Consider the following 21,085-nt stretch of genomic DNA (forward strand, 5'->3'; position numbering starts at 1 on the left):
GTAATAGGGTTTGTTAGAGTCCACTAGTCAAGCAGGGAATGTTTTTAAAGATATTTTCCTTCAATATGTTAACTGATTTTGCTCATGGAACTTAGTTGCGTGCTAATTTTTGTTCATGAAACTTGTCGTTTCCTAATTTTTGTTGGTGAAAGTTGTTGCATGTGGAGTATTCTCTTCGTAAAAATTTTACTTTGATGTTTTCTCCTCGTGAAACTGATTTTGCTCATGGAACGTGTTGCTTGCTGATTTTTGTTCGCGAACATGTTGCATGTGATTTTCCTCTTGTACATTGATTTTTCTCCTCCTGAAACTGACTTATTTCACGGAATTTGTTGCCTGCTCATTGTTGTTAACGGAACTTGTTTATTCCTATTTTGTTTGTTAAACTTGTTGCATGTTGATTATTTTCCTTCATAAACTCATACATAAATTTTGTTTTCTCCCCTTGAAATTGATTTTGCTCAAGAAACTTGTTGCTTGCTGATTTGTTTTTGTGAAACTGGTTGTATGTTGATTTTTCTCTTCGTGAAACTTGTGCATTGATTTTCTCCACCTAAAACTGATATTGTTCATTTAACTTGTAGCGTGCTGAATTTTGTTAATAGAACCAGTCGTGTGCTAACTTTTGTTGGTGAAACTTGTTGCATGTGGATTATTCTCTTCATGAAACTTGTACATAGATTTTTTCTCCTCTCGAAACTAATTTTGCTCAAAAAATTTGTTGCGAGCCGATTTTTGTTCGTGAAATTTGTTGCGTGTACATTTTACTCTTCGTGAAACTTGTACATTAATTTTTTTTCCTCCTGAAAGTGATTCAGCTCATAGAACTTGTTGCGTGCTGATTATTGTCCACGGAAGTTGTTGTGTGCTTATTTTTGTTCGTGAAACTTGTTGCATGTTAACTTTTCCTTCATGAAACTTGTGCATTGATTTTGTCTCCTAGTGAAACTGATTTTGTTCATGGAACCTCCTGCATATTGCTTTTTCATTAATCGAACTCGTTGTATGCTGATTTTTGTTCGTGAAACGTGTTGCATGTTGATTTTTTTCTCTTTTTGAAACTTGTAAATTGATTTTCACTCTTGGTAAAAACTGATTTCATTCATGGAACTTGTTGCCTGCTGAATTTTTTTTGTTCAAGGAATTTGTTGCGTGCTGATTCACCTCGTAAAACTGATTTTGCTCATGAAACTTGTTACGTGCTGATTTTTGTTCTTGGACTTTGCTGCGTGCTGATTTTGTTGGTAAAAATTTTTGCATGTTGATTTTTCTCTTCAAGAGACCTGAACATTGATTTTTCTCCTCGCGAGACTGATTTTTGTTCATGGAACTTGTTCTACACTGATTTTTGTTCGTGGAACTTATCGCGTTCTGATTTTTTCGTCAAACTTGTTATATATTGATTTGTCTCTTCGCGAAATTTGTACATTGATTTTTGTCTTCACAAAACTGATTTTGTTCATGGAATTTGTACTAGATTAGGTTAGGTTTGTGGAATGTATTAAGCGTGACGGAACCCACACCTAACCTACGCATGGTAGGTTAGGTTATGTTTTGTTAGATGACGTGGCATCCTTAATTTAAGGCATCTTTTAATGCACTAATAAAGGCGTCTGTTAGGCATAGGTTAAGTTAGGTTAAATGGCATCAACAAGAAATCAACACGCAACAAGTTCCATGAACAAAATCATTTTCACGAGGACAAAAATGAATGTACAAGTTTCACGGAAGGAAAAATCAATATATAACAAGTTTCACGAAAAATAAGAACGCAACAAGTTCCACAAAAAAATCAGCATGCAGCAAGTTCCATGAACAAAAACCAGTTTCACGAGGAGAAAAACAATATAAAAGTTTCACAAAGAGGAAAATATACATAAAACAAGTTTCACGAAAAAAATCATCACGCAGCTAGGTTCACGAGCAAGAATCAGCACTTAACAATTTTCGTGACCAGAATCAGTTTCACGCGGTGAAAAAATAAACATATAACTTTCACAAAATGGAAAAATCAATATACAACAAGTTTCACGAATCAAAATCAGCACGCATTAAGTTCCACGAACAAAAAATCATCATGCTAGACGTTCTATGAACGAAATCAGTTTCACGAGTATAGAAAATCAATGTAAAAGTTTCACGAAGAGAAAAATCAACATGCAACAAGCTACACGAACAAGAATCAGCAGGTAAAAGGTTCCATGAACAAAATTAGTTTCGCGAGGTAAATAATCAATGTACAAATTTTACGAAGAGAAAAATCAACACCCAAAAAGTTTTGCTAACAAAAATCAGCACAAACAAGTTCCAAGAACAAAACATCAGCCCGCAACAGCTCCATGAGCAAAATCAGTTTCACGAAGAGATACAATCAATGTACAAGTTTCACGAAAAGGAAAGTCCAAAAGCATCAAGTTTCACGAACAAAAATCAGGACACGATAAGTTCCCTGAACAAAAATCAGCCCGCAACAGGTTTCGTGAAAAAATCAGTTTCACGTGGATAAAAATCGATCTATAAGTTTGAAATTGAGAAAAAGTGAATATGCTAAAAGTTTCTCGAACAAGAAAAGTGCACACAATAAATTCCGGGAACGAAAAATCAACACGCAAGAATTTCCATGAACAAAATCAGTTTCAAAAGGGACGAATATCAATATACAGTTTCACGAAAAGAAAAATCACCATGCAACAAGTTTCACGAACAAGAATCAGCACGCAGCAAGATCCATGATCAAAAACCCAACACATAACAAATTCCATGAACAAAATCAGTTTTACAAGGAGAAAAATCAGTGTACAAGTTTCAAGAAGAGAAAAATTAACATGCAAAAAGTTTCACGAACAAAAATCAGCACGCTCAAGTTCTATGAATAATGTCAGTTGCACGTGGAGAATAATGAGTGCATAGGTTTCACAATGAGAAAAATCATTATGTAAGAACTTTCAGAAACGTTTGAAAAAAACCATTAGGTGTGAGAATATGTGCAGAAGCTTGTTGTCGGGGATTGGTACACCATGACACACCGACCTCTTATGATATCGTTTCTTGTGTAAACGAATATTTTTGCAGGAAAATGCTTGAAAAATGTCATATATGTGATAATACTTGCTAGATTGTGTCATGTGTCAGCTATTGAGTGTCATGGGCTGGGAGTAGTCATGGAACATCGCTATCTAGCAATGAAAAGGCAAATTTCCGCTGTTCGAACAGATACAATGGTCATTTTTTCAGTTTATTAAATAAATAAAAAAAAAGTTTTTTTAGCTGAAAGTAAGAAGCAACATTAAAACTTAAAACGAACAGAAATTACTTCGTATATGAAAGAGGCTGCTTCCTCATCAACGCCCCGGTCTTTACGCTAAAGTTTGACTCTTTCTCTAAACTCTTCTTTTTAAAACAGTAAAAAACTTTAGTGTAAAGAGCGGGGTGTTGATGAAGAGGCAGCCCCTTTCATATACGAAGTAATTTCTGTTCGTTTTAAGTTTTAATGTCGCTCCTTACTTTCAGCTAAAAAAACTAGTTTGTTTTTTTAATTACTGAACGTTTTTGAATCAATACATATTTTGATTTTGGCTCTCCGCAGAGGAATAACTAAAACGAAACTAAAAAAAAAGCGGGAGAGGAAGCCTAGTTGCCCTCCGATTTTTTGGTTACTTAAAAAGGCAACTAGAACTTTCAATTTCTTACGAATGTTTTTATTAGTAAAAGATATACGTAACTTATCAATTAGCTTACGTAACGAACTTTTGTATTCTCATGTTTTTATTACATATATGAGGGGGTTCACCCCCTCGTCAGTACCTCGCTCTTTACATTAAAGCTTAAATTTTGTCCCAATTCATTAAGAATGACCCCTGAATCACAAATGCCGTAGAATAAATAGTTGAAATTACTTTAGCGTAAAGAGCGAGGTATTAGGAGGAGATGAGCCCCTCATATACGTAATAATTTCTGTTCGTTTAAGTTTTAATGCTGCTCCTTACTTCCAGTTGAAAAAACTTTTTCATATTAATTTTTTCATTGTTTGTTTTTAATAATGTTAGAAAATCCTGCGCTCCCTTCATGGAAATGTTCTTCCCCCCTGACAAAGTCCACAATGGAAAGTTTCCCCAACATATCCCCCTCCCCAACCATAAAATCCCCCTGGAAACGTCTGTACATTTCCCAATAACCATAACTGTATGTTAGTACTAGTCACAGTTTGTAACTTGTAGCCCCTCCCATGGGGACTGTGGGGGAGTAAGTCGTCCCCAAAGACATAGTTATAAGGCTTTTCGACTACGCTCAATAAAATGGCTATCTCAGAATTTTAATCCGTTGACTTTGGGAAAATAATTAGCGTGGGAGGGGGCCGAGGTGCCCTCCAATTTATTTGTCACTTAAAAAGGGCACTAGAACTTTTCAATTCCGTTAGAATGAGCCCTCTCACAACATTCTAGGACCACTGGGTCGATACGATCACCCCTGGGGAAAAAACTAAACAAACAAACAAATAAAAACGCATCCGTGTCTGCCTTATGGCAAAGAATACAAATTCCACATTTTTGTAGATAGAAACTTACACAATAGGGTTCTCTGATACGCTGATTCTGATAGTGAGATTTTAGTTGTGATTCTATAACTTTTAGGGGTGTTTCCCCCTATTTCTAAAATAAGGCAAATTTTCTCAGGCTCGTAACTTTTGATGGGTATGACTAAACTTGATGAAACTTATATATTTAAAATCAGGATTAAAATGCGATTCTTTTGATGTAGCTATTGGTATCAAAATACGATTTTTTCGATTTTTGGTTACAATTGAGCCGGGTCGCTCCTTACTACAGTTCGTTACCACAAACTGTTTGATAAGTTTGTTTTTGTCGGAAAATGTTGAGAAGCCCTTAGGTGTTATAATCTGTACATGAAGGGTGTCATTGGGGGAAGATGGCCGGTAAACTGTTCGACCCTTGTCCTCAAATCCTTAACACTAATTAACAACTTTTTTCTCGTCTTCAAACTTGTATATCTATTTTTCTCCACGTGAAACTGATTTTGTTAATGGAACTTGTTGCGTGCTGATTTTTGTTTAGGGAACTTCTTGTGTGTTAATTTTTTGTTCGTGAAACTTGTTGCAAGTTGACTTCCTTCTTCGTGAAACTTATACATTGATTGTTTCTCCTCGTCAAACTGATTTTGCTCATAGAACTTGGTGCGGGCTGATGGTTTGTTCGTGGAACTTATTTTGAACTGATTTTTGTTCGCAAAACTTTTTGCGTGTTGATTTTTCTCTTCGTAGATCTTGATTTTTCCTTTTTGTGAAAGTTGTACGTTTATTTTTTCACCTCATGAAACTGATTTTGTTCACGATAATTGTTAAGTGCTGATGTTTGTGAAACTTGTTGTATGGATATTTTCCTTTTCGTTAAACTTGTATATTGTTTTTCTCCTCGTGAAACTGATTTTTGTTCATGGAGATTATTGAATTCTGATTTTTTCGTGAAATTTGTTACATATTGATTTTTCTCTGCATGAAATTTGTACATTCATTTTTGTCCTCGTGAAAATGATTTTGTTCATGAAACTTGTTGCAGATTGATTTTTTGTTGATGTCATCCGACCTAACTTAGGCTCTGTCTAAAAGATGCCTAAATTAGTGCCTTAACGATGCCTTAACTTAAGGATGCCGCATCATCTAACCAAACGTAACCTAACCTACCATGGGTAGATTAGGTGTGGGTTCCCTCACGCTTGGTAAAGTCCCCCCAACCTAACCTAATCTAGTACAAAATCAATGAACAAAATCAGTTTCCCGAAGACAAAAATCAATGTGCAAGTTTCACGCAGAGACAAATCAATATGCAACAAGTTTCACGAGAAAATCAGAACGCGACAATTTCCACGAACAAAAATCAGCGTACAACAAGTTCCATGAACAAAAATCAGTTTCACGAGGAGAAATATCAATGTACAAGTTTCGCAAAGAGAAAAATCAACATGCACCCATTTTGATAAACAGAACGCAGCAAAGTCCAAGAACAAAAGTCAACATGCAACGAGTTTCACGAGCAAAATCAGTTTTACGTGGTGAAAAAATAAATGTACAACTTTCACAAAAAGAAAAATTGGTATGCAATAAGTTTCACGAGCAAAAATCAGCACGCAGCAAGTTCCGTGAACAAAAATCAGCAGGCAACAAGTTCCATGAACAAAATATTTTCACGAAGAGAGCAAATCAATTTAAAAGTTTCACAAAGAGATAATATCGACAGGCAACACGTTTCACGAACAAAAATCAGCATACAACGATTTCCACAAACGAAAAGTCAACATACAGGAAGTTCAAAGAACAAAACCAGTTTCACGAGGAGAAAAAATCAATGCAAAAGTTCCATGAAGGAAAAACCAACATGCAAAAAGTTTCACGAACAACAATAAGCACACACCAACTTCCATTAACAATAATCAGCACGCAACAAGTTCCGTGAACTGAATGTCTTTCAGGAGGAGAAAAATCAATGTACAAGTTTCACAAAGAGAAAAATCAAGACGCAACAAATTTCACGAAAAAAATCGGCAAGCAACAAATTTCATAAGCAAAATCAGTTTCGAGAAGGGAAAAATCAATATAAAAGTTTCACGAAGAGAATAATCCACATGCAAAAAGTTTCACCAACAAGAATTAGCACATGACAAGGTCAACAAACGAAAATCAGCACGCAACAAGTTACATGAAGAGAATCAGTTTTATGTGGAGAACAACCAATGTACAAGTTTCACGAAGAGAAAAATCAACATGCAACAGGTTTCACAAAAACAAATCAGCAAGCAACAAGTTCAACAAAATTAGTTCCACGAGGAGAAAACATCAATGTAAAAGTTTCACGAAGAGAATAATCCACATGCAACAACTTTCACCAAGAAAAATTAGCAAACGACAAGTTTCATGAACAAAAATCACCATACAAAAAGTTCCACGAACAAAAAAATCAGCATGCAACTGGTTCCATGAACAAAATCAGTTTCAAGAGGAGGAAAAACTAATGTACAGTTTTATGAAGAAAAAATCCACATACAACAAGTTTTACGAACAAATATAGGCATCAACAAGTTCCGAGGAAAAAAATTTCAGAAGGAGAAAAATCAATGTACAAGTTTCAAAAAGAGAAAAATTAACATGCAACAAGTTTCACGAACAAAAATCAGCAAAAAAAGGTTCCATGAGCAAAATCAGTTTCAAAAGGATATAACATCAATGTAAAAGATTCAGGAAGAGAAAACTCCACATGCAACAACTTTCACCAACAAAAATTAGAAAACAATAAGTTCCATGAAAAAAAATCAGCACGCAACTAAGTTATATGGAAAAAATCAGTTCCACGAGGATAAAAATAAATGAATAGATTTCACGAAGAGAAAACACAATATACAAGAAGTTTCACGAATAAAAAAAGAATCAGCACATGATAATTTCTAGGAACGAAAAATCAACATATAAGAAGCTCCATGAACAAAATCAGTTTCACGAGGTGAGAAAATCAATGTACAAGTATAACGAAGAGAAAAATCAACCTACAACAAGTTTCACGAACAAGAGCAAGCACGCAGAAAGTTCCATGAACAAAAACACGCAACAGCTTCCATGGACAAAATCAGTGTCACGAGGAGAAAAATCAACGTAAAGAAAAATCAGCTTGCAAGAAGTTTCACAAACAAAAATTAGCAGGCAACGAGCTCCATGAAAAAAATCAGTTTCAGGTGGAGAAAGATATATTTATAAGGTTCACGATGAGAAAAAATCAACAAAAAAGAAGTTTCACGAAAAAAAAAAATCAGCAAGCTATAAGTTCCGGAAACTAAAAACCAACAGGCAAGAAGTTCCATAAACAAAATCGGTTTCAAGAGGAGAAAAATCAGTGTATGAGCTTCAGGATGAGAAAAAATAAATATGTAAAAAGTTTGACGAATAAAAAAAATCAACCCGCAATAAGTTCCGGGAACGAAAAATCAAACCGCAAGATTCAATCAGTTTCGCGAGAAAAAAAACCAATGTACAACTTTCTCGAAGAGGAAAATCAACAAGCAACAAGTTTCACGATAAAGAATCAGCACACAGCAAGTGCCATGAAAGCAAAATCAACATGCAACAAGTTCCATGAAAAAAATAAGTTTCACGAAGAGAAAAATCAATGTACAATTTTCATGATGAGAAAAATCAACAGGCAACAGGCTTCTCGAACGAAAATCAGCAGGCAGTAAGTTGTAAGAACAAAAAATCACAAAATCAATTTCATGTGGAGAAAAATCAATGTACAAATTTCACGATGAGAAAAATAAAGATGCAAGAAGTTTCAAAATCAAAGAAAAGTCAGCATACAGTTAGTTCCAGGAACGAAAAATCGACACGTAAGAAAGTTCCATGAACAAAAATCAGTTTCACGAGGTGAGAAAATCAATTTACAAGTTTCATAAAGAGAAAAATCAACCCGCAATAAGTTTCACGTACAAGAATCAGCAGGCCACAAGTTCCATGAATAAAATCGGTTTCACGAGACGAAAAATCAAAGTAAAAGTTTCACGAAGAGAAAAATCAAAATGCAATAAGTTTCATGAACAGAAATTAGCAGGCAACAAGTTCCATGAACAAAATCAGTCTCAGGTGAAGAAAAGTCAATAATCAATATGTGAGTTTCATAACGAGAAAAAATCAATATGCAATAAGTTTCACGAAAAAAATCAGCAAGCAATAGGTTCCAGGAACTAAAAATCAACAGCCAAGAAGTTCCATGAACAAAATCAGTTTCACGAGGAGAAAAATCAATGTATAAGTTTCACGACGAGAAAAAATAAATATGTAAGAAGTTTCACGAATAAAAAAAATCAGAACGCAATAAGTTCTGGGAACTAGAAATCAAAACGCAAGAAGTTCCATGAACAAAATCAGTTTCACGAGGAAAAAAAAACAGTGTACAACTTTCTTGAAAAGGAAAATCAAAACTTGAAAAGGAAAATCAAGTTTCACGAACAAGAATCAGCACACAACAAGTTCCATGAACAAAAAATCAACGTGCAACAAGTCCCATGAACAAAGTCAGTTTAACGAGGAAAAAACAATGTACAAGTTTCACGATGAGAAAAATCAACATGCAACAGTGTTTCACAAACAAAAATCAGCACACAATATGTTCTACGAACGAAAAAAGTCAACAAGCAACACGTTCCTTGAACAAAATATGTTTCACGAGGAGAATAATCACTGTACAAGTTTCACAAAGAGAAAAATCAAGGTATAGAGAGTTTCAAGAAAAACAAGAATGCAAGAATTTCCACGAAAGAACATCAGCACGCAACAAGCTCCATGAACAAAATTAGTTTAACGAGGAGAAAAATCAATGACTCAGAGTCATAATTGTGTGTGTTCCTTTCATTCATAAGTTTGTCAGTATCAGTTGATTGCCAATTGATTATATTTCTATGTTGATTTTACCCCATCCTTGCCAGCGGTCGGATGTTGATTAAGTTCTTGAACATCCCTTAATTTTTCGATATATTTTATATTTTTTTCTCCTTCATATGCAGTTGTCATTACAAGTTGATTGCCGCTTGCTTACATTTTTCTGTCTAAAATATGTATTTCAGTGCTTTTTATATCCATGTTATTCCATTTTCTTTGTTTTGTTTTTCTCTTTCAGAGTTAAAAAAAAAGTTCCTACGGGTGTGTGTATTTTTCATGGCTTTTGCTTCACTTCAAGATATGGCCTTGTCCCCTGGAAACTATTAGGTAAGTAATGAGTTCCTATTCTTCATCCCGGGGCTAATCACTTCTTCATTACCAAAAAATTATAACCGGTTAAAACAACTAGAGAATTCTTTTTTGGATTTAGAGAAAATTTTTGATGATAAAATAAGTAATGAAGATGATTTGCCGTTATTTAGTGAAAGTAATTATCCTAGAAGTAAATATGTTGATTTATTAGATTTGACGAAGGGACGCTCTGAATCTCAGTTCTCTGTGCTTCAACTTAACTGTCAAGGATTATGTTCATCGTTTATGGAAATAACTTCAATGTGCCACCAACTGCAACCCGACATAATTGGATTATGTGAGACATTCCTTACAGGACAAACGGATAGCCTCCTAGATATCCCAGGCTATAGATCAAATTTTCTACATAGAAAAGAAGCTCACAGAGGAGGATTAGCTATTTATGCGAGGAATGAATATGCTGTGCATATTAACAACCTACTGAGCCGGAATGTTGAAGGCATTTTTGAATCACTTTTCCTTGAGCTATATGGGCCTTCTAAGAAAAAGACATTGATTGGAGAAACATATCGCTCACCCTCTGGTTCTGTTTCTGCTTTTATGGATATACTAACTCAGATTTTACAGCTGATAGGAAACCAGAACCAAGATGTGATCATCATGGGTGATTTTAACATTAATCTAGCCTTTCCTCTAAGAAATAGCTCAGTGGATCTTCTCACTATTATGTCTGGGTCTAATCTTTACCCTTCAATTACAATTCCAACCAGAGTAACAGAAAGTACACACTCACTCATTGACAACATTTTTTCTACATTACATCCGGTGAAGGTATCAGTCATCACAAGTGACACATCTGATCATTTTCCTATACACACTGTCTTCAACACAGCGAGGATGCCAACTCCACTCGTAAGGACTAACCAGGGTCTACAAGTAATTAAGCTTAAAGAGGAGAATCTTAAACTGTTAAATGATGAGTTAAAAAAAAGTTTCTTGGGACAGTGTCCTAGCAAAAAAAGATGTGAATGATAGTTTTGAAATTTTCTACAATGTGGCTGTAGCTGCATCTAAGCATGCTGTTTTAAAGAGAAACCAAGAAACCGTGGAAGAAAAAATACACCAATATGTCCATGGGTTACCGAAAGCTTACTCATATGCATAAATAAGAAAAATAAGTTATGGGCAAATTACAGAAACCACCCAAACCGAGAAAACCTAGAGAGATATGAGACGTATAAAAAATGCCTTCATTCAGTTCTGAGGAAAGCAAAAAGAATTTATGTGAATAATAAAATATCGGAAAGTGGGAAGGATGGACGAAAAGTCTGGAAGGTCATAAATTCGATTTTGCGACCAAATGATAAGAGGCTGTTACGGAAGCCACTCAGGTTGCAAAAGAACTCAGTACATTTTTCGCAAGGATAGGAGGAATTATATCTAATTCTGCGAAAAGTCCCCACAAACCCTACAAGCATTACCTTGGCTCAGCATGCACCAAATCAATGGCAATAATTCCTTTGACATCAATTCAAGTAGAACTAATTGTGAAGACCTTGAAAGGCACATCAGCATCTGGATTTGACCGGATACACACGAAAGCCCTGAAAGCAATCCTCCCTTCTATCCTAGAGCCATTAACTTATTTGATAAACCTGTCTCTAAGAAGTGGTGTTTTTCCCTCGATACTAAAAAAAGCAAGAATAATCCCTCTGCATAAAGGTGGCCCTCAAGACGATCCATCAAATTTCCGACCCATATCCGTATTATCTGTTTTTTAAAAAGTTTTTGAAAAACCCTTACAAAGACTACTTTACCAGTTTCTCGAAAAAAAAAGGATTTTATAATAGTCGTCAATTCGGCTTCAGACCTGGTCATTCAACAGAAGATGCTCTGGCATCCTTAAGCTTATTCATCAACAGAACACTTGACTCAGGTCTTCTGCCAGCTGCTATATTGATTGACATAAAGAAGGCATTTGACAGTATGGATCATACAATCTTGCTGGGAAAGCTGCAACATATTGGAGTGAGAGGGATAGCCCTTCAATGGTTTGAATCTTACCTTCAAAATAGGTGCATCTACATTGGTGATGACCCAAGGAACGACACTACTGTGAAATTTGGTGTGCCCCAAGGATCAATCCTCGGTCCTCTTTTGTTTTTAGTCCATGTAAATGACCTAACTCGTGTCCTTAATCCGAATCATGACGACCAAAAATACTGTAACCTATGCTTTGATCAAACATCTGAGAACATTACTAACGAGCAAGATGAACTTATAGCATTCGCTGATGACACTACAATGACCTGCTGCGGACTCGATATGCCTTCACTCCAGCGGAAGCTTGAAAACATCATAGAAGAGGCCTATCTATGGATGGATGCCAACAAACTTGTCATCAATGTAGAAAAATCTTGCGTTCTACTATTTTCTAGGGTAGGAACCATTCACCCAGAAATAACAGGAATTATGACGTCTCGTGGAAAGGTTCAACGACCAGTAAATGGATGTGCAAAATATTTAGGAGTAATAGTAGATGAAAACCTTTCTTTCCTTCCTCACATCCATGCTGTAGAATTAAAGCTTTCAAGGAATCTGGGTATCATGAAGAAACTGAAGCAAACATTCCCACGCAAAACCCTTACCCTTCTCTACAATGCACTCATTAGACCCCACTTACAGTATTGCGCAATGGTATGGCAATCGACATTCAAATCCCATCTGAAAAAACTGGATTCAATCCACAAGAATGCCTTGAAGATCATCAAACACACAGAAGATTATCTCTCGCTGAAATCGCTGTTTGAGCTTTCCTGCTTGGTTTTTGCTTTCAGATTCCTCTCCGGCTTGCTTCCACCGCCTTTTAGGAATCTATTCCGTTTGGTATCCGAACAGCGTCTTCCAATTACAAGACTATCTGCACAGATACATATTCGACATACGCCAACAGTGAGGTCGGATTTTTCACCTGACATCGTCTGTGCTAAGGCTTACAATACCCTACCGCTTGAACTGAGAGGTAGGAGCTCCCTTGGTCCTTTCAAAAAGAGAATAAAAAATTATCTTGTTTTAAATTAGTTTAGTTGAATATAGAATCTAATTAGAATAGTGATTCTAGTTATTATTGAGTTTTTTTGTGGGGGTTGGAGTGAATTGCTCCTGGATGAAGAGGTGGGGACTTGCAAGGATGTTTTTTGGTAGGGGCCATGGTTGTATCGAGAAGTGGAGGGAGAGCCACAGTGCGTATTTATTTTTGAGGTGATATGGGACTCAGCATGCAGTTTTTGCATAGAGATGAGAGATTATGTATGTTATGACTGATATAATTTTTTTTAATAAACCCGAATGAACTGAACTGAATGTACAAGTTTCACGAAAAGAAAAATAAATACGCAGCGACTTCCACAAAAAAAAAAACAGGGCACAATAGGTTCCACAAAGAAAAATTACACAACAAGGTTCATGAACAAAATCAGTTTCATGATGAGAAAAATAAATGTAGGCCTACAAGTTTCACGAAGAGAAAAAACTACATGGAACAAGTTTCATGTACAAAAATCCGCACGCAACAAGTTCCATGAACAAAAAGTCAAGACGCCATGAATCCATAAACAAAATCAGTTTTCTGAGGAGCATAATGAACATGCAACAAGTTTCACGAACTAAAATGAACATGAAACAAGTGTCACGAATAAAATCAGCACGCAACAAGTTTTAAGGATAGAAATCAGCGCACAACAAGCTCCATAAACCCAATCAACACGCAATTAGACACTACCAGTTCCATGAACAAAATCAGTTTTGTGAGGAGAAAAATGAAAACGCAACAAGTTTCACGAGCTAAAATCAACATGTAACAAGTTTCACGAACAAAAATCCGCACGCAACAAGTTCAAATGAAAACAATGGTCTTTTTTCAGTTTCTAAATTTATTTTTGAGGAGAAAAGGCTTGAAAAAAAAACCAGGTGTGATAATTTATGCCAAAAGGTTGTTATTGGGGAGTAGTACGTTGTGCCACGCTGACCTCAAATGCTAGGAGTCACCAGAAGGAACGCAAATTGGGATTTTTTTTATTAAGTTTAATCCATAGGTATTTATGTAGACGAATATTTTTGCAGGAAAATGACCGAAAAATATCATATGTGAGATAATGCTTGCTGGAGGGTGTCATTTTTCAGCCATTGAATGTCATGGGCTAGGAATTGTCATAGAGCGTCGTAATCTAACAATGAAATGGCAAGTTTCCGTTGTTCAAACCAAAAACATTAGTCATTTTTTAGTTTATAATTGTTTTTTTTTGGGGGGGGGGGAATGTTGAAAAGCCCTTGGGTGTGATATGTGCACCGGTAGGGCGTTATCGGGGGGGTGGGGCTGGTACTTTGTGCCATACTGACCCTCCAATGCTAGGAGTTATCATAAGAAATGCTAAAGGGGATTTTTTAAATGATCAATTCTAGCTTAAACGAATATTTTTGCTGGAAAATGCTAAAAAAAACTGTTATACGTGTGCGCCAGATGGTGTAGTGTGCCATTTGTGGTTTGCCACAGTGTCATGAATTGTGATGGGTACAGCATGTTTTGGGGTGAAATACTAAAACATGAACCACTCAATTTAATGCGTCATTTTCAACAAGAAAATATTTGGAAAATGTCTTTGGAATAATCAGTGTTGTTAGAAGATGCCAGAAAGGCTGGTCATAGTGTGGCGCAATTATGTTAATTGAGATGGTGTATCACAGAGCGTTGGCTTGCGAAAACAAGAACCAATGGATTAAAATGCGTGACTTTTAACAAGAAAATACCTGGAAAATGTCTTAGGAAAGACGAGGGGGATGTTAAGGGGCGATAGAGGGGGTAGAAATAGTGTGGCACGGTGGTGACAATTGACATGGTGACGAGTGTTTGCTTACGAAAACATAAACTATTGGATTTAACGAATGATTTTTAGCGAGAAAATACCTGAAAATGTCTTAGGAATGATGAGATGAGAATTGACATGGTGCATCATAGAGGGATGGCTGGCGAAAACGTGAATCATTGGATTTAAATCCGATTTTTATCATGAAAATTTCTGGTAAAAATGTCTGGTAGGAATGATAATATTTATCACTCGGGGCCGTGGGGTTGCAACAAATAGCCATGGTGGTATGATACTTGGAATAACATGTTCTATACCTGAAATTAAAGTGGGAGGTGTTAAATAAATTTACCGGCGGTGGGGGGACCCAAATCTAACTCTTAGTTAAAAGAAATGAGGGATTTTCACTAGGACCTCACAGAAATACCTCTTAATATTTTTTAAATTTATCTTTAAGAGCAACCCTCCCCCCCCCTCCGTAATTGTTTTCTAGGTTGGGCTAGCGACCTATAATCACGGTGGCGTGAATATGCATAATCTTGGTTCAAAGAATCATGGAGTTTTGATTAAAAACTCTCAGAAATAGTTCTTCATGGAACTGAAATTTATCGCTATTAAAACTCCCCCTCCCTTTGGAAAAGGTTACTAAGACCCCCACCGTTCTTCAACTCATGGTTCTTTTTGCATATATTTTATCCTATGTCAGGTTTCAAATTTCGATTTTTCGTTTGATGAGTTTTAAGTGATTCTTCTGTGTTTTCACAATGCATAATAACTTTTTTTATTAATAAAATTTCTATGTAGAAAAGTCTCCCCCTCCCCCCCTAAAGTATTGGTTGCTAGAGGAGGGTCAGTCATTGAGTGTCAAAGGTTGGGAATCGAGAGAAAATAATACCAAGAAAAAAATGAACAAAATATATAATTAAGTCTCATGTCTTGTGCTCCCATTTTCCTATATTTTGAGCTAAATTAGATCATTCTCAAAAAAACATCTCTAAGAATTTTCTAAGAAGGAGTATTTTCCTATATTTTGAACAAGTTTAGATCATTCTCAAACAAAACATCTCTAGAAATTCCCTTAAAGGACCCTCTAAAATGCTAGGATTATATCACTAAGAAGCGTATAATCCCTTTCTCTGGGTTTATAATAACCTTCTAAAGCATTACTAAGCAAGCAGGTGCACTTCAGATATAACCTAACTCTAGTATATATAACAAAACTCTAGATACAACCAAACTTTTCCCCCTGCATATAAGATATTGCAGTCGTAGAAACAAGTAATTCATTTAATAATTCTAGTTGCACGAACAGGGAAATAACCAATTCCATTCTCCACGTGTGGAATTGGTTATTTCGTAGAATCTATTTCCTGAAACATAATATTAGAAAGGTTTTTATAGTCCAGCTGATCGGGGCACCATTCCATTGGAAGGAAATGGCCCTTTCGAATCCTAATGAGGACAAAAATCATTCGAATATAAAGGTTCCTTGAGAAAACACCTTGAAAGAAAAAGAAACACCCTGAAAGGAAAACATATTTTGAAAAAACAACAACAATGAAATCACTTAATGTCTTTGTAACACCCCACATGTGCGCTGCCGTTACGCTACATCTCACGTGTGCACTGTCACTACGTAACATCCCACGTATGCACTGCCATTACGTAACACCCCACGTGTAAGATTACGTCACAACCCACGTGTGCACTGTAATTGCGAAACACCCAACGTTTGCGCCGCCATTACGCGACATCTCAAGTGTGCGCTGTCATTACATAACACCCACGTATGCCTCGCGTCATTACGTAACGCCCCCGTGTGTGCTGTCATTACGTAGCACCCGCGTTTGTGCCACCATTACATAACTACCACGTGTGCACCATCCTCAGTTACGAGCAGAATTTCCACATGGGCCCCAAGCCTATCATGTCATGTGCGAATGCGTCATCCTAAACATTCCCCTATTACATAAGAACTAAAGAAATCATGAAGAAAAACGCCTTGAAGAAAAATGTCTTGAAATATATCGAAACGTCTTTGAAGAAAAAAGTCTTTAAGAACGTCTCGAAGAAGAATGTCTTAAAAGAAGAAAAGAAAAACAATTCCCTGCTTGACTAGTGAACTCTGACAAACCCTATTACGTAACACCCCATAACATTCGAAGAAATCCTAGACATTCTCTATTATATAACATCCAAAGAAATCATGAAATAAAGAAGCCTCCTTATGTTTTTTTTTAAAGAATCAAAGAAACTATGACATAACAATCATAGAAATCGTGAAACAGACAAGCCCCTGGAAGTATTTCAAAGGAAATCCTAGGGGTAAAGAAGGCCTGACCCTCGTTGGTTTTTTAAAAAGAAACTTTTAGGTTAAAAAAATACTCTAACAAACTATGACGTAACAATCACAGATATCCGATTTGGTGGGGCTCCTCTTTGGGTTTTTAAGCATAGCAATCATAGAAAAAGAAACATTCCCTATGATGTAACATGCACCTGCGTCTCTTAGTTCCCTATGACGTGACACCTTCTGGCTGTCGTCGGAACGACGGGATCGGAATGCATTTAAAACTAGGGCTATCATAGAATCCAGGGATAGGATTGACATGGGATCTTAGAAGGTGATGCTACTGATGGTACGGATATTGGTACTGACTTGTGATTGCATTCTAGATTGAGCAGTTCGGAACTTAATGAAAAACTGTTATTCTTAACAGATTTTCCCATTGTAAACTGCTGTGTATAATTTAAAAAAAAAACCAGATAGGTTGTATTTATAATGCTCAGATTATTATCATATCAGATATATTATCATATTTACGATACAACAAAAGTTTCAAAAAGTGCGACTAAAATTCAAAGTTATGGCAATTAGTGTCTATGAACAATTGATACTTTATATTAACGAGTCTTGCTCGTAAAAGTTGTAAATTTGCACGCCTATGTTTTCTTTAAACAACCAATGGTCTCATAGCAATGTTTTTATGTAAACGGTTAATTGAATTTCTGAATATTCGATCTTGAAAGATTGGATCGTCTAAACAGACGAAGTTAACCAAAACAATCTAAAAAGACCCGAAAACGCAACACACTTTTTCGTGTCTATTTCCTCTGCTTTTGAGTAGTTTCTAAAGTCGAATTTGGTTACAGGCCCGGTAAAAAAAAAAAAAAAACTAACTTGTACTTGGTATAGAAGTATTAAATACAAAAATTTAACACTGTCTGTATTGAAAAATTTTTTTGCTGCTCTTAAGTTCTCCTAATCGGACAATTCAAAACGAAAATAATTAATTTTTTTTTCATTGATGAGATGAGTTACCCTGAAAAAAAAAAAACTGTAGTAAGTTCTGATGTAACAAAACAAAGAGAAACCTGTAATATTTTAGTCATTAACTATTTTTTTTCTTTCATTCATAAGACAAACTTATTATGGTCTTTTTTTTTAATTGTTGTGCGCGTCAAAAAATTGGGTACACCTATCAGTTTTCATCACCATTATGTGCATTAAGATCAAATTTCATTCGATAATATTTAATTTTGAATTTTAATCAAATAATGCTTCTAATGGATACTTTTAAATTCAGTATTTAGAATTATAGTGAAACAAAAATCAATTTAAAGATTTTTATGGCATTCTCTTGCACTGCAATTAAACACTAACGAGGCCCCAACAGATATTTCTAAAACCCTAGTTTTATTCGATTTAATTTAAATAATGCTAGAATTATCTTTTGAATATATTCATTAAGACTTAGAACGACAACCTAATTACAGTCAAGAAAAACGTTTGTTAGGAAAAAAAGAGGAAGATGAAAAGGGTACAGTTAGGGGGTCACCCCCGGCAACTACCAAAACATTTCGCATAATTCGATTACATTTGATTCCGAATACTAATTAAATTGTATTAGAAAATAACACTCAATAAAAAGAAAGAAAAAAATGACTTACGGTATTCCTAGCCATTGTAATAACACACTAACGGAGCCACCAACAGCAATTACTGAAACGATTACCACTAAAGCTGTTGCTGTTAAAAACATCTGACGTGCTTCTGACAATGTGTTTCGGATTGCTAAAGCAAATGCCATCGCTCCTCTTAAACCTTAAAAAAAACATAAACTGATGAATGAAACGAACCAGACGATACGTTATCAACGTCCAACGCTAAGCCATCTTCTGCAGAGGAAGAAGCATGAAAAGACGAACAAATGTCCAGTCACCTTTTACCTCCTATATAAAGGTCTTTTAGCTTCCAGGTTTTATTTAGCCGTTTTTCCTCTTCTTCTAGATTTAAGCTACAAATTAATAATCTTATTCTTGTGGTTTCTGCTATTTTTCACTTAGGCGGTTTGGTTACTTTACTTCTTACATGCAAAGTTAATGACCTTGCTTTAGCTGGAGGATGTGATTTTACTTAGTCAAGATGTTTACTTTGACTGACCATATTTAGCGTATCTTCATTTATGTGTAAGATTCAGCTAGCTCAACTTTCGACGTGTACCATCAGCCATCCAATTGTACGCATAAAATCTGCCAAAGGTGTCCTATTAGAAAATCGTGAACCAAGGCCAAGTCCAGCTAGAAACAATCTGTCTGTTTACAGGCAATTCATTCAAGAAATAACATTCAAGAAATTAGAAATGAATATTCATTCAAGAAATAGTATATTTTCTCCGCTTCTAGCAATTATTTTTTCTATACTTGCTAATCATGAAGTGCTTCCTAAATCCTTAATGGAGTTACTCAATAAAGGAGAAGAACCGGCTTGATTCAAGTAACGTGATTAATTTTCAACCTAAAGGTTTCAACAATTGTTGCTATTTCGCCTTTTCTGCAGAATAGTCATCGGTTCATCTATAAGATAATCGGTAATATATATTTATGTATAATCCACTTACATCAAAAGATAAATAATGGAGTAAACAAAAACGACAAAATCCACAATAACATTACACAAAAAAACATTAAATCACCAAAAACAATTAAACAACAATAACATTAAACAAATAAAACTAATGAAACAAGCAAATTAAACCATGGTGAGGCGACAAACGCCAATATGCTGTTTCCGAAATCTTTTTGTATAAACCAGTCAGCTTTTCAGTAATATTCGAGAGGTGAAACTTATTTATTATTTTCCTATTCCTATACCAAAGAGGAAGATAAAGAAGATATTTACAAAAACGAAAAAAGGCCAACCGAGCAGGCCAACCGAACACTTTCATTCTGGTTGCAATTACTGAGTATTACTGGCTATTATTTATATGCATCTACGCTTTTTTCGGTTACGGACGTAAAGCCTTTAACCACATGAACCATTGGAGCTGCTTTATGTTTTTACAAATTGCGGCCTTTACCCGCCCCTTTTATCCAAGATTCCTTTCTTTTTGCTCTACCAAACATTAATTTGTGGTTCTTTTGGGATTTGAGATGACATCACATTTTTCTGCAAGAAATGGCGTTTGCCAAAGCCATGTATTTTCGGCCCCTCTTTTTTCGGTTTATTGTGATGATTTTTGTAAAAATCGTACCTCTAGGGAGCTTGATGGCAAATTAGCTCTTTTAGCGAAAACAATTTCGGTTATGCTGAAAACCTTTCTGTCTCAGATACTTGTCAAACTACAAAAAAGGATAAGTACATAAGACTAAATATGTAAATATAAAACAAGTAGATGAACTAGAGGTTTTGTCACAAACCCGCAAAATTTCCCTAGAGACCACCCGAATTTGGACTGATGACGCTACCATCTGAAAAAAAAATTAATTGTAGCCTAAAAATACATATATGGCATACTTTCATCCTCCCTCCCTCCTGGGAAATGCCCTACTCCTCTTCCCTTTCATGAGTTAGATCCCATATTAATATTAGACTTACAAGATGGACCATTTTTCCAGTATCATTTTCTTTTGATTAAGTTTCACAGCCTGTTCAGGATCTAAGCTCTGTGAATAAAGAAAAAACTATGGAACAATAACAGAACTAGAAACCGGTCTTCCTTCCCCTCAGAAAAACAGAAGGAACTAACTAAGTAAATTTAAGAAAAAGTCAGAGATAATAAACATTGCAGCATAGAGACCGGCTAATTTCAATAATAAATTTTTAGTCAAAGAAACCCACAGCTTGCAATAGCAATCAGTTGAGGATACGTACCCTCCCATTACTCATTTTATTGTTATTCCCATAAAGATCGATGAACATTAAAAGGAAAAACTTGCTGGCTCACTGCTTAGCTAATTGATTTTAGAATAATCGAAGCTAAAATAATTTAGTTTAATATAGATCTGTAAACTTTTAGGGATTTGAAGGGAACTTTTATGCTAAAACCTACCAGCTATTTACGTAATAAAAAAAACTGCACTGCAAGAGGAAGAGGAAGGGACGTTCAACTTGAAAGTTCCTGATTACGTCTAAGCCTGTAGGCGAGTCCCAAACATTGAGAATTGTGGCCTTAGAGCTAAAACGGAACCTTAAATC

The 21,085-nt window shown here is 35.6% G+C and overlaps 1 protein-coding gene across 1 annotated transcript in view; it reads right to left on the minus strand.

Annotated features, from left to right (window-relative positions):
• The window catches only part of LOC136043967 (sodium/hydrogen exchanger 7-like), a gene marked incomplete in the record, with an annotated part of 164,858 nt that overhangs the window by 98,685 nt on the left and 45,088 nt on the right, over positions 1-21,085 (minus strand). Inside the window, 1 exon segment of the mRNA XM_065729049.1 lies at positions 18,558-18,712. Coding sequence (XP_065585121.1) covers positions 18,558-18,712 — 155 coding nt within the window.

The sequence above is a fragment of the Artemia franciscana genome, chromosome 2, assembly GCF_032884065.1.
Source record: "Artemia franciscana chromosome 2, ASM3288406v1, whole genome shotgun sequence".
Taxonomy (NCBI): domain Eukaryota; kingdom Metazoa; phylum Arthropoda; class Branchiopoda; order Anostraca; family Artemiidae; genus Artemia; species Artemia franciscana.